The sequence below is a fragment of the Phragmites australis genome, chromosome 18, assembly GCF_958298935.1.
Source record: "Phragmites australis chromosome 18, lpPhrAust1.1, whole genome shotgun sequence".
In the NCBI taxonomy this organism is placed as follows: domain Eukaryota; kingdom Viridiplantae; phylum Streptophyta; class Magnoliopsida; order Poales; family Poaceae; genus Phragmites; species Phragmites australis.
In genome coordinates this window covers 5,126,003-5,139,247 of record NC_084938.1, presented here as the reverse complement: position 1 = coordinate 5,139,247, position 13,245 = coordinate 5,126,003, and the positions used below count along the sequence as shown (strand labels likewise).

The 13,245-nt window shown below is 49.1% G+C and overlaps 2 protein-coding genes across 8 annotated transcripts; one reads left to right on the top strand and one right to left on the bottom strand.

Moving 5' to 3' along the window:
- Positions 1 to 2,411: 2,411 nt before the first annotated feature.
- Positions 2,412 to 5,036, top strand: LOC133899480 (uncharacterized). The gene is made up of 2 exons (XM_062340460.1): positions 2,412 to 2,720; positions 4,373 to 5,036. Exons 1-2 carry the CDS (start codon positions 2,431 to 2,433, stop codon positions 5,034 to 5,036), a joined length of 954 nt encoding a protein of 317 aa, XP_062196444.1. The 5' UTR covers positions 2,412 to 2,430.
- A 495-nt stretch (positions 5,037 to 5,531) lies between these two features.
- On the bottom strand, positions 5,532 to 10,426 carry LOC133898506 (solanesyl-diphosphate synthase 1, mitochondrial-like). 7 transcript variants are annotated; one of them, XM_062339232.1, is made up of 13 exons: positions 10,180 to 10,319; positions 9,198 to 10,095; positions 9,022 to 9,114; positions 8,684 to 8,767; positions 8,432 to 8,503; positions 8,179 to 8,295; positions 8,003 to 8,089; positions 7,452 to 7,523; positions 7,084 to 7,169; positions 6,408 to 6,540; positions 6,231 to 6,320; positions 6,044 to 6,142; positions 5,532 to 5,949 (listed from the first exon to the last, which is right to left on the bottom strand). In XM_062339232.1, the coding sequence occupies exons 4-13, from the start codon at positions 8,696 to 8,698 to the stop codon at positions 5,770 to 5,772; spliced, it is 951 nt and encodes a 316-aa protein (XP_062195216.1). In that variant the 5' UTR covers positions 8,699 to 8,767; positions 9,022 to 9,114; positions 9,198 to 10,095; positions 10,180 to 10,319; the 3' UTR covers positions 5,532 to 5,769. The 7 variants fall into 7 exon arrangements, with proteins under 7 accessions (XP_062195216.1, XP_062195212.1, XP_062195210.1 ...); XM_062339228.1 differs by having other exon boundaries at positions 8,684 to 8,764; XM_062339226.1 differs by lacking the exon at positions 9,198 to 10,095 and having other exon boundaries at positions 8,684 to 8,764; positions 10,180 to 10,426.
- Positions 10,427 to 13,245: the final 2,819 nt, after the last annotated feature.

Sequence of the window (13,245 nt, the reverse complement as noted above, 5' to 3'; positions counted from 1 at the left end):
TCCTTCTCACTCGGGAGCAGTGGGCTGCCTGCCAAGGTGACCGGAAGAAGGGGGAGCCTTCTTCCGCGACAGGCGGCCGCAAGCGTGGCAAGGCGCGCAAGGCGCGCAGAGACGCCCAGGCCGGGGCGCGAGGACGTGCCGAGGGTGATGCCCGCGAAGGCGCCCAGGGCGGCGCCGCTGGCAAGTACAAGCCAGCACGAGATTACACCTGCCACAACTGCGGCCAGCTTGGCCATTGGGCCAAGGACTGTCGACAGCCACGACGCGGAGGAGGCCCATGTCGCACAGGCGGAGGAGGAGGAGCCGGCTCTGTTCATGGCACATGCAAGCATCGAGCTACCTCCAGCGGCACCGGCCGCAGCGGCTCTCCTCCACCTTGACGAGCCAAAAGCACACGCCCTCCTCGGCGACGGCTCCGGCAACGACAAGACTGACGGGTGGTGCCTCGACACCGGCGCCACCCATCACATGACCGGTCGACGGGAGTTCTTCACCGAGCTTGACTCTAGCGTCCGAGGCTCCGTCAAGTTTGGGGATGCCTCCGGCGTGGAGATCAAGGGCGTCGGCTCCGTCATCTTCACCGCCGTGTCTGGTGAGCACAGGCTGCTCACCGGAGTCTACTACATCCCCGCGTTGAGGAACTCTATCATCAGCTTGGGACAGCTGGATGAGAACGGTTCGCGCGTGGTGGTTAAGGATGGAGTCATGAGGAGTTGGGATCGCCGTCGTCGTCTTCTTGCCAAGGTAACCAGAAGCGCAAATCGACTCTACGTCCTTAACGTGCAGGTGGCACAACCCCTCTGTCTCGCTACTCGTCGGGATGACGAGGCGTGGCAGTGGCACGAGCGCTTCGGGCACCTTCACTTCGAGGCCCTGAAGCGGCTCAGTGCCACGGAGATGGTGCGAGGCCTGCCGTGCCTCGACCATGTGGAGCAGCTCTGCGACGTCTGCGTATTGACGAAGCAGAGGCGACTCCCCTTTCCCCAGCGGGCGAGCTTTCGAGCCAAGGAGAGGCTCGAGCTTGTGCACGGGGACTTGTGTGGTCCGGTGACACCGGCCACACCGGGAGGACGACGCTACTTCCTGCTGCTCGTCGACGACCTCTCCCGCTACATGTGGGTGATGGTCCTCGGCAGCAAGGGAGAGGCTGCGGACGCCATCAGGCGTGCGCAGGCTGCTGCAGAGGCGGAGTGCGGCCGCAAGCTGCGCATGCTGCGCACCGACAATAGCGGCAAATTCACGGCGGCTGAATTCGCGTCGTACTGCGCTGATAAGGGCATTCAGCGCCACTACTCCGCGCCGTACAGCCCGCAGCAGAACGGCGTCGTCGAGCGACGCAACCAGACGGTTGTGGGGATGGCTCGGGCCCTTCTCAAACAGAGGGGGATGCCGGCTGTCTTCTGGGGAGAGGCGGTGGTGTCGGCCGTCTACATCCTCAACCGCTCGCCTACCAAGGCGCTCGACGGCAGGACGCCGTACGAGGCTTGGCATGGGCGCAAGCCGGCGGTCTCCCACTTGCGAGTCTTCGGCTGCCTCGCGTTCGCCAAGGAGCTTGGCCACATCAGCAAGCTCGACGACAGGAGCACTCCGGGAGTGTTCATCGGCTACGCGGAGGGCTCGAAGGCCTACCGCATCCTCGACCCGAAGACACAGCGTGTGCGCACGGCGCGCGACGTTGTGTTCAACGAAGGGCGAGGATGGGCGTGGGACAAGGCGGTGGACGACGGCTCTGCTTCAACGTACGACGACTTCACTGTCGAGTACGTCCACTTCGAGGAAGCTGGGGGAGTAGGCAGCTCTTCTTCGACGAGCACGTCTACCCCAGTCCCCGAGCCTTCACCGACCCCGGCGCCTGCTACTCCGACAGCACCACACTCTCCAGCCAGGACCTCGGCTGCGATGAGTTCTTCGCTGGCTCCACCACAGCTGGCACCAGCACCGACAGGCACCTCTCCGGGCACGTCTACTCCAACACCAGCTCGTGTCGAGCACAGCCCGGTTGAGCTCGCTACTCCGCTCTCTCACGACGAGGAGCGCATCGACGCGTACCACGACGGCGAGCCGTTGCGGTACCGTACGATAGAGAACCTTCTCGGCGACCAGCCAGTGCCGGGACTGGTGCCTCACGACCTGGAGGCGCAGTTGCACCTTGCGTGTGACAACGGCGAGCCTCGGTCGTTTGCAGAGGCCGAGAGACACGCGGCATGGCGCGCCGCGATGCAGTTGGAGATGGATGCGGTTGAGAAGAACCGCATTTGGGAGCTTGCTGACCTTCCTCGTGGTCACCGCGCGATCACCCTTAAGTGGGTGTACAAGCTGAAGAGGGATGAAGCCGGCGCCATCGTCAAGCACAAGGCTCGCTTGGTGGCACGAGGCTTCGTGCAACAGGAGGGGGTCGACTTTGACGACGCCTTCGCTCCCGTGGCACGGATGGAGTCCGTGCGACTCCTCCTTGCGCTAGCTGCCCAGGAGGGCTGGCGTGTTCATCACATGGACGTCAAGTCGGCGTTCCTTAACGGCGACTTGAAGGAGGAGGTCTACGTGCACCAGCCGCCGGGATTTGCGATCCCCGGCAAGGAGGGCAAGGTGCTCCGCCTGCGCAAGGCCCTCTACGGCTTGCGGCAGGCGCCGAGGGCGTGGAATGTCAAGTTGGATTCCACGCTAAAGGGGATGGGCTTCGAGCAAAGCCCGCACGAGGTGGCCATCTACCGACGGGGCAGTGGAGGAAATGCTCTGCTGGTGGGTGTCTACGTCGACGACTTGGTGATCACAGGCACCAAGGATGCGGAGGTGGCGGCATTCAAGGAAGAGATGAAGGCCACTTTCCAGATGAGTGACCTGGGGCCTCTCTCCTTCTACCTGGGAATCGAGGTGCACCAGGATGACTCCGGGATCACGCTTCGACAGACCGCCTACGCCAAGCGCGTCGTTGAGCTAGCTGGGCTCACCGACTGCAACCCAGCTCTCACTCCGATGGAGGAGAGGCTGAAGCTGAGCCGCGACAGCACGACGGAGGAGGTGGACGCTACGCAGTACCGGCGTCTTGTGGGGAGCCTTCGCTACCTCGCCCACACACGGCCGGACTTGGTATTTTCCGTCGGCTACGTCAGTCGGTTCATGCAGCGACCGACGACGGAGCACCAGCAGGCTGTGAAGAGAATCATCCGCTACGTTGCGGGGACTCTCGACCACAGCCTCTACTACCCTAGGTGCCCTGGGGCGGCACACTTCGTCGGGTACAGCGACAGTGACCACGCCGGCGACATCGACACCAGTAAGAGCACGAGCGGGATCCTCTTCCTCCTCGGCAAGTGCCTCGTTAGCTGGCAGTCGGTCAAGCAGCAGGTGGTGGCCCTGTCCAGCTGCGAGGCCGAGTACATAGCGGCCTCCACCGCTTCAACTCAGGCGCTCTGGCTCGCTCGACTACTTGGTGATCTCCTCGGCAGAGACACTAGAGCGGTGGAGCTCAGGATGGACAGCAAGTCCGCTCTGGCCCTGGCAAAGAACCCCGTTTTTCATGAACGGAGTAAGCACATCCGGGTGAGGTACCACTTCATCCGAGGCTGTTTGGAGGAAGGGAGCATCAAGGCGAGCTACATCAACACCAAGGACCAGCTCGCGGACCTGCTTACCAAGCCTCTTGGGAGGATCAAGTTCCTTGAGCTCTGCTCCAGGACCGGGATGGTTCAACTTTCCCACAAGACGACGCACAAGACTTAGGGGGAGAATGATGGGATAAGTCTCTGTGCTGCGTCTCTGTGCTGCGTATGGTCTTTGTGGGGCTGCTTCAGATGTTCCTTGGCTGGTCTTTGTGGTCCTTTCTAGGGCTACAGCATCTTAGCATATAGGACAGCTAGGACAGCATCTAGGACAGCATCTTAGCATCTAGGACAGCTAGGACAGCATCTTAGCATCTAGGACAGCATCTTAGCATCTAGGACAGCTAGGACAGCATCTAGGACAGCATCTTAGCATATGCTTGGCTAGCTAGCAGCCTATAAATATGTATCCCCAACCCCTCAGGTTGGCATGGCATTTGTGTGAGAAATAAAGCAGAAAAAATTGCCCCAACTCCTAGTGTCATCTTCTCTCGATGAGAGTAAGAATTCAGCTACTACCAAGAGTAAGAATTCAGCGACTAACAGCTTCTTTCTCATGTGCACATTTGTAGCTACTTGACTGAACTTGGAGATCCTCTCCCATTTGATATTTGTGGTTGGTGCAGCACTCCAACTACATGGCTTTATGACAACATGCTAGTTATGCGATTTAAAAATTTTACAACTTCTTATGCTATTTAGCTAACTATGTAGGTACATGATATTGCTCATTTCGTTTGATGTATTGTCCACTTTTGTGCTTATCTCTGCAGGGCCAATTCATTAAAGAGCATTCGACTCATCGGATGTGCACAATTTTGGGATGTATCATTGGCTAGGTTGGCAGCTAAATGTCCACTTCTAGAGGAGATAGAGTGCTCACATCAAAGACTACCAGCAAATTTTTTCAAATATGTTGGTACTGTGTGCCCGCAGCTGAAGCATCTAAGAATCCACAGACAGTGGGTTGTTTCTGATCCGCTCAGGCGTGCGATGGAGATGGAACATCAGTACGACGAGCACGGAGACGAGGAGAAGCCAAATGAAAATGCCTTTGCCATTGCAGAAAACATGCACGAGCTGCGGCTTCTTCAGATGGCAGGCAACCGCCTGACCGACGCAGGGGTCTACGCTATCCTCAGGGGCTGCCCCCATCTCAAGTGCTTCGACATCTCCGAATGCTACAATGTCGACGATGAACTCCGTGCTCGCTGCGCCAAGATTAAACATGTCTGGTTACCCGGACAACGGCCTAATGTTCGCTACCTGGATCGTCGTGTCATTGGAGGGAACGAAGGCGAAGGCGGTGGGCTCGCTCTGCATGATCTTTGGGAAGCCGAGGTTCGTCCTCTGCGCGGAGAGGCGGCGATGGATGGCGATTCCTATGTGGACAACTACTGGGAAGACTACTGGTCCTCCTCGTATCCGTGGCCCTAACTTGCGCGATGTGACCTGTGATTTGTTGTGGCTTGTAGTAATTTCTGGTGTAATAGTCAGATGAATGTTTCTATTAGTTGTATATATCTGCATATCTGTTAATAGAGACCCTTATGTTTCTTTAGAAGAGATCCCTTAATGGTACACTCCCGTTATTCGCAGATATATCATGTTTCGATATCCAAATGGTACTGAACATAACTTTTGCCATCGATTTCTACCCTGCCATTGCAGCATACAACAGGCGTTGGTGACGATTCAACCAGTCGCCGCACAACTGCGCTGCACAGATAGGTGAATAGTTTCATCGAGGTTTGGAACCATTCTATCCCCTTCTAAAATGGTAAGCCTTTGTCGGATTACTCTTTTATACAAAACTTGTTCTCAGTGGGAATTAGTTTGTTCTCTTGCTTTTAGTGGTTTTGTAGAGGGGTTAGCAGGGAGGCAGAAGAAAGAAGCCACCAAGTCAAATAGAAGTAAAGTCTGCACATTAAGTTCAAAAAACACAATTTATGATTCAAATCAAAGTATGCATCAAAATTTGAAGAATTATCATACAAGTTTGCTGCTGAGAATATGGGACAAAAGTGAGATAAAGCTCTGTCGAGATATGCTGAATTTCATCAATCACCATAACGAAATTTTCTTCAACAAAAACATGAATGATGTATTGTTAAGGATTCTACTGCCTGCTGGCATGTTTAACTAATTTCACACTTTTTGCTTCACCAATTCATTGTGTTCTCCTCATAAACTTTTCAGTAAGATCTTTGAGTGCTTGTCTCGAGTTAAGCACAAATCTGTCCACGCTCTCAGGAAGAGAATCAATAGCGTCTGCTGCCAGTTTTGCATGCTCAGCAGCAAGCAATCTCGTCCTCTCGATTCCCTGACTTCTCGGAAGGTATTCCAGGACCTACAAGAGAGAGCACACTAGCCACATTCCACAACCCAAATATTTGGACCATATTGCTGGAAAGAAAAAGTACAGATTCAGTTTAAATACAAACTGTATCAACATTAGAAGGGTCATCAAATCCCTGTTCTACAATCTCACGCAGTTGGCGGAACTCTTCGATTGCAAACAATATAGGAGCCGTCACAATTCCCTGTTCATAAAAGGCATATATCATTCCTTGCATATTCGAACCTGGAAAAGTAAAACAGTATGAAAGAAATATTGAGTAATGATCTTACTTGATGGATATCAGACAAGGAGGCTTTGCCTAGTGAAGCTGATGTGCCTGTGAAATCAAGGATATCGTCGATCAACTGATATGCTATGCCCTGACAGAGGAAGTCACTTGTGGGTCATTTTAGCACATGGTTAGCAAGAAAAGCAACAGATTCTGGGTAAGGAAAAATACAACGCACCAAGTGTTTGCCATACTGATAGGCAAGAGCTTGTACTTCTGTTGTTTGCCCAGCAAGAACTGCAATAGCTTTGCAGCTGTTTGAAATCAATGCGGCTGTCTTGAAGTATGTCTTCTGCAAATAATAATCCATGCTGTACGTGCATTCATGAACAAGTGTCAAATTAAGTAAAACATTAGAAGTGCCGGCTTGTCATGCAGTTGATTATTATAGTTTGATGAACCATCTAGCATTCCTTTCTTTCTTGATTTCCTTCGATCTAGTACGAGGTTATCTCAAATATTTAGTTAATACTTAGTAGCAGTGATCTATTAAATTGTTATGGGTATAATTATAAGTAGTGAACTTTTTTTGGCTCTGATGGTGTTTGATACTTTGATGAGTGGTAATATCAGTACATTTCCACTACAATGTAGCCAGCTAAACAGCTACTTGCACACAGATCACAGCCAGAAAGAAAAATGAAGAGCTGTTCGAGAAAAAAGTATGAAGATCTTAACGAATCAACCGCGCGTAGCAACATATTGTATGACACTAATCTGATAATTCCACACCCGCACCCCACATCACACCTCAACCTTATCAAAGTTGATGAGTACTATCTTTCATTAGTAAAAACTCCAGCACTAAGGAATAGCTTGATGCAGGAAAATGAGAAAATGAATTGGATATCTACCTGCAGCGCTGTGCTGGAGTTATTGACATCTGCATAAGTTCACCAGTTACAAGATTATTTACAGCTGTTGCGAGTAATGATACAACCTGCAGCAGGAAAGAAAAGGAGGAAAAATTAGTGTAGGTATCTTGATGTTATGAACCTGTAAAAGATACATACTAGAAAGGAACTGATGAAATCTGATGTTGAAAGAAGTTGATAAATACAGCTCATGTGCTAAACATAAACTGATTTTTTCTTTGTGTGGCTTTACTTGATAACCACCACTCCTAGTTCACTTTATCCTAGCTCACAACATTGTGAACAAATTGAGCAAAGATGAAAAAGAATTATTGGTTGGCCTAAAAACAAATGTTAAACAGTCACACCTCAGCATTGTCAAGAGAAACAGCAGCAGAAAATGCCCTGAAAAGTAGAAAATCTCCAGCCAACACTGCAAGCTGCAAAATAGCATCAGCTTTACTTTTTTTTTTATGCAACAGCTTTGCTAATTGTTTTAAAGGTGTGGTTATGAAACAATATTAGTCTGAAAGTTTTCAGTATATTATTTCTTTTAGAAGGAGAAGGACATGATCCATACTTACGAGATGAAGATGTGCTGAACAGAGATATAACCATTGTGATATCCATTTTCAGAGGTATGAAGAAGAAAACTGGGCTTGCATGCATGCATAGATTGCTGACATTTTGACTTTTAAGAATTACAAAATAGCTAACATAAAGTACTTCAATTGGAGCTACGGAACAGCAACTAAATGAAATTATCTGCCCATATTTAACAAGACAGCTATGTTTTCTTAAAATAATCTACTTCAGTCCCGTTAATTGTTTTCTTAAAAAAATAACCATAATAATTACCAAACTGTATGCCTGTTCTAAATAGACAAGGTTTGTTATTATAGACAAATTATTATAGTACCTTCTTTCCCGTTGCGAAATTCAACGAGTCGATGCCACGCCTAGTATCAGCATTATCCAAAACATCATCATGGATAAGGCTTGATATCTAAGATGCAAGGGAGAAGACAAATCGTTGAAATAAATAATTATGAAATTTTAGAGAGTCAAATGAAATAAGGTGAATCGCATGTGTACATGAATCATTTCAGTAATCTCAGCAACACGCATATATCTTGCACGAAGCTTATTCTCTAAGCCAACAATTGGGTCAGTCATGTCCATGCTTATAGCTGAAGCCATCAATAGTAGAACCTGAACATCAGTGATCATGAACTTACAATGACAAAATGGAACGAGTAAACCATGTATACTTATGTTTACAAAACAGTAAGCCATGCCAACAGTATAATGACAAAATATTCAACAACACTCCGAAATTTGGACTTACAGTAGGACATGTTCTTTTCCCTTCAGCTCCAGCTCTGAAGAAATATCCAGCTGCTGCCGTCAATTCAGGTACCTGTAGTCATCATACTGTATCGATTGAGTATCATGCACTGACTAATTCACCCAAAGCTTAAGCTATTGAGGAAAGGTGGGCAATGTATTCAACAGTATTCAGTGATACTGGAAAAATTGGTGGAAGTGTCATGCTATTATACAGAATAATTCAAGGTAAGATTGCAGTTAGACCATGCACCTCAGCAACCACCATTGAGCGCAATCGATCTGTGACTTCAGACACTTCATCTTTAATCAGTGCAAGGGGGTCTAGCACCTCCTACTACACAGAAAAAGAATGGTTTCATTAGGATCTCAGAATTCTGGCAAATGTACATTAATTGCCTTTTTCGTTGTTTCCAAAGTTGGAACCCAGACTTTACAATGTTGCTACAAGAGTGACACTACTATACAGGTACAATGAATATCCAGTTTTGCCTTAATATGTGCTCAATAGGGTCAGTCAATAACTTTAACTTGTGCTTGAGAAGAGTAAAAGAATCGGCGTAGCACCATGAGAGAGGAATCCACCTCTACCTTAGCTGTTGACCCTTCTTCTCTGGAAGTCTGATCACTTGTGCTGTGAAAATAACATGAACTCCGAATAAATTTGTCCCAATGGCACATATTCTGTGAAGCAAGAAACCAAAAAGGTGGTGTGAGTTAATCTGTGATACTCGGAATGAGCAATTGAAGGGCATTGTGAACATAACCAGTCTCTCATGTTAACTGCGGTGTGGTCTTGCAGCATGTGGGGATGGATTTCCGCTTTTCAGTAGCTAAACTATGTCAAACAGTCAAAGAAATGGACATATTTAAGAGGCCTAAGTCTATCTATTTTCCTTCAAACCTGAAAGACATAATCTTTCTTGTAAACAGTTTATCGTCACTGGGAGAAAGCCAAAGTGTTTTTTTGGTGTTGTAGCAAAAGGAATCTGGGTTGCACAAAGGATAATAACAAGCTCCAACGTAGAACGATAATAACAAACTGGTGAAATCACATTAACTCGTCTAGAATCCTTAGCTAAATACAGTCAATAGCTTCTCATGCTAAAATGTAATCACAAGAAAATGGGACCATCAACTTTACATGTGGAACATGGTGAAGTAATAGTGATTCTACAAAAGCAGCCTCTGCTATTGAAGCAGACAAATTAACAATTTTTTGCCAATTTCAAACTATGGAACAGCATTTGTCAGGCTGGCCATTCGGCACAAGCATGTCTTTGCAATTGAGTGCACTGATGTTCAAGGTCTCCTTACTAGAACATGGACTTAAGCTGTGGTGTACATCCCAGGACATGATGCAACTCTCCACAGTGGAGATGCAAAATGCCTCCATTGGCTATTAACATCGTGTCTCTTACTCTCCTCCTTTCTTTCTACTTTCCGTGGCAAGATATCAACGCATTCACGAATCAAGAATCAATGTGAGGTGATTCCAATTTCCAACAACATTGCAAAAAAAAAAGGTGACTGTAGCCATGTTGGCAGATCAAGATTAGGTATTTTAGCTCTCTCCATATTGCAGATCTGGATAAAAAAAATGTGCTTAATTTGTTCTCCTTTTCAAGTCACGGCCGGCGGTGCATCAACGCGATAAATAGAACCCTTTGAAAAAAGAAAAAGGGTATAAAGAAATTGTGTACCCAAATGGAGAACGAACTCGAGATGCGGCAACTATGAAGGCCTCACCTTTGCCGCCGGAGGAACGGAGGAAGCGGTGGAGACTGGGCGCAGCAGGAGCCCGGCGAGAAGGAGGCGCCTCGCCAGCATCACGGTCGGCCGCAATCGCCGGGTAAGTTGCCTGGGTAGCGCTGCCGGCGAGATGTGTCACTCAGCTACTGTTGACGACTGGAATCTCCATCCCTCTCGGCTCTCTCGCTCTCAGAATTAAAAAGTGTTACGAAATCTAGAGTATCGCAATCTAATGTTGGCCCGTGTTGATCTCACGAGTTTTTGACATTATATAAATATCTTCTTATTGTAAATATGGATAAATAAAAAAGAGAAAGTCATTTCTTCTATATCGTGTCTTCTTTTATAATTATTTTTTTAATTTATGGACTACATACGATAGCAAAGATTTCTCAATATATTATCAGTACGAAGCTTTGCTGAAGACCAAGCTAGAAGAACAGATCTATACTGCATCGAGCGGGCAGATTTTATGGTCTATCATATATGCCCTACGCGACACGAATCTATTAGCAAAGATTGAAAGGTACGAGACCGTCCGGTACGTTTTCTCAATACTACTGTTTTCGCGATTAAAATAGATTTGTGAATCGTATTGCACATATCGCATGAACAGTAGCCCATAGCAATGAACAATAGCAAAACAGATCTATAGCATTGTATAGCAGTCATGGTGGGGCCCGGAGCCGCACCTCGCCGCTGGCTTGGAACCGTCAGCCACCCCTCCAACTCGCCGCCACCTGGTAAACTGGCGGCCGCCCCTCCGTGCAGAGATCCAAAAGAAGAAAACAAAAGGGAAAGGGGGCACGGCACCTCGCCAACATGAAAGCCGACGGTTCTTTTCCCCACTTATGCTTGTCGCATAGCCCCACGCCGTCGGTCGAATCCGGCGGCCAAGCATGGTATGCGTGGCTCGAAGGCCACCACCATAGGGAAAGAGAAGAAAAAAGAAGGGGAGAAGTGTCGCGTCAGCTGCTTGGTTGATGTGCGCCCGATCGAGGCGGAAGTGCATCCGCCGGAACCACAGGACGTCGCGTCGCCTCCGAGCACGAGCTGCTCGAAAAGGCGATGGTGGGCCATCGCGTCGCTACCTTGAAGTCGTCGCACCGCCGAATCACCACCTGTGTGTATATGCTGTCCGAAACGGCATTGCAGCACCACTGTGCTTCAGATCCGGCGACCCCCCGCGCTGCCAGCCATCGCGCCGCCCAAAGCGTTCTTCACCTCGCCGTCGTGCCCAGCCACCCGCTCTGGCCGCCACCGTGTGCCACCGCACGAAGCAGGCCCGCACCGTGCACCACCATCCATACGCGCCATCCAAAGTGCGCTGCCGCCGTCGCTTGAAGCCGACCACCACCCGGACCATGCGCCATTGCAGCCCTGCGAGCTACGCCGGTGCCGCCCCTGCACGGGTACTAAGCACCGCCGGCGTCGCCCCGCACTAGCCCCCGCAGGCGCCTCCCCATACCAATCGCTAGCGTCATCCCGCACCAGCCTCCGCACCACCCCGCACCGTGTGCCGCCGGCCGCCGTTTGGATAGAATTGAGGGCAGCTAGGGTTTCCAAACCCTAGCTGCCCCATGTAAACGGGGCGTGTGGGCCGGATGGACCAGGCCAGCCCAGATGTAAGAAGGCCGGCCCATGAGTGAAAACCGGGGAAATAAGAAAAGAAAAAAAGAGAAAATCTGAAATTTTGCATTTAGCCCCCTAGGTTTTCCATTAATTGAGCGCAGTCTCTGTACTTTTGCGTTTAGGCCCCTGGTTGTTCTGAAAATTATCCAGATGCTCTGATTTTTACATATTAGACCATGTGGTTTCTGAAAATTACGCAAATCATGGAATTTTGCGTATAAATCCTAGGACTTTGCAGAAAACCCCAAGAATACTTTTTCTTGCAGAAAAGTACCTCTAGAATTTGAATTTTGCACCTGTTTTAACAATTATGCAACATTTATTTCTATGTTATTGTTGATGTTTAAATTGTCCGTTATGTGTTTGAATTCAGTAATGTTCATATAATAGCATAGAAAATATCGGAAAATTTGCAGCAATCCAATTTAGCAACACGATGCAACTTTACTAGTAGTAATACTTGCATCATTTGAATATGAATATGGCTGGCATCACAAACAAGGAGTTCGCTAAGCTGAGTGCAGATGGCCGTAACTATCTCACTTGGTCGTCGGATATCACGCTGTCATTGGCCTAAGAACAAGTAGTGCAATGGTTCCCATAGAGGATGAGGATGATCAGGCATTTTATTTTCTCTACCACCATCTGTCCCTTACTTTGAAGGATGAGTACATAGCAATGATCAGCACTAAGGCACTTTGGGACGCACTGCAATCACTGTCAATTAAAATATAAGAAGTATTCAGAACTAACTGACGTGTTGCAGCTTCTTGAAGTTCATGACGAGGCCATAAACAATAACTCCTTATCCCATCCACAGGGAAAGAACAGTAGCCTAGAAGTCAATCACAGCTTTTTCATAGCACGCAAGAACCACAATAAGAAGCGGGAGAAAGGAGGAAGGAAAGTTGTGGCAGACAAAGTAAAACCTGGTGATGATAATGACAAGATATTGAAAGAAGTCAAGCTATATGGTGAGCAGAACCAGAATCTATAAAGCACCAAAACATGTTGTGAAAGCATACAAAATGAAAAAGGAGCAGTCAGAAGCACACATCACCATTGCAGTGGGGATGGAAGTTGTCGGTGTATTCAGAACCAGGGGTCCCTAAGTCCCGAGACCCGGCCGGCCATCCGCCACATGTCACCACCCTGCAAGGTAGGAAGACGCTAAGTCCCGGGAGAAGGTGTTTGGGGCCGCCGCCTCTGGTTCCCGAGCACCCTAGTTCCCCGATGATCCGCAGATGCTCGGGAGAGAGTGCTCGGGGCTGCACGCGCCAGCCCCCGAGGACTCGGTTCCCCGAAGGTCCCACCGAAGTGCTCGGGAGAGAGTGCTCGGGGCTGCACGTGGCAGCCCCCGAGGACTCGGTTCCCCGAAGGTCCCACCGAAGTGCTCGGGAGAGAGTGCTCGGGGCTGCACGTGGCAGCCCC

Coding starts and splice junctions, on each gene's coding strand:
- LOC133899480 (XM_062340460.1), top strand. CDS start 2,431: ATGGAGTCCGTGCGACTCCTCCTTGCGCTAGCTGCCCAGGAGGGCTGG. Junction 2,721..4,372: donor GCCATCTACCGACGGGGCAG/TGGAGGAAATGC, acceptor TTATCTCTGCAG/GGCCAATTCATTAAAGAGCA.
- LOC133898506 (XM_062339226.1), bottom strand. CDS start 10,260: ATGCTGGCGAGGCGCCTCCTTCTCGCCGGGCTCCTGCTGCGCCCAGTC. Junction 8,090..8,178: donor AGATTACTGAAATGATTCAT/GTACACATGCGA, acceptor CTTGCATCTTAG/ATATCAAGCCTTATCCATGA. Junction 7,524..8,002: donor ATTTCGCAACGGGAAAGAAG/GTACTATAATAA, acceptor GCTATTTTGCAG/CTTGCAGTGTTGGCTGGAGA.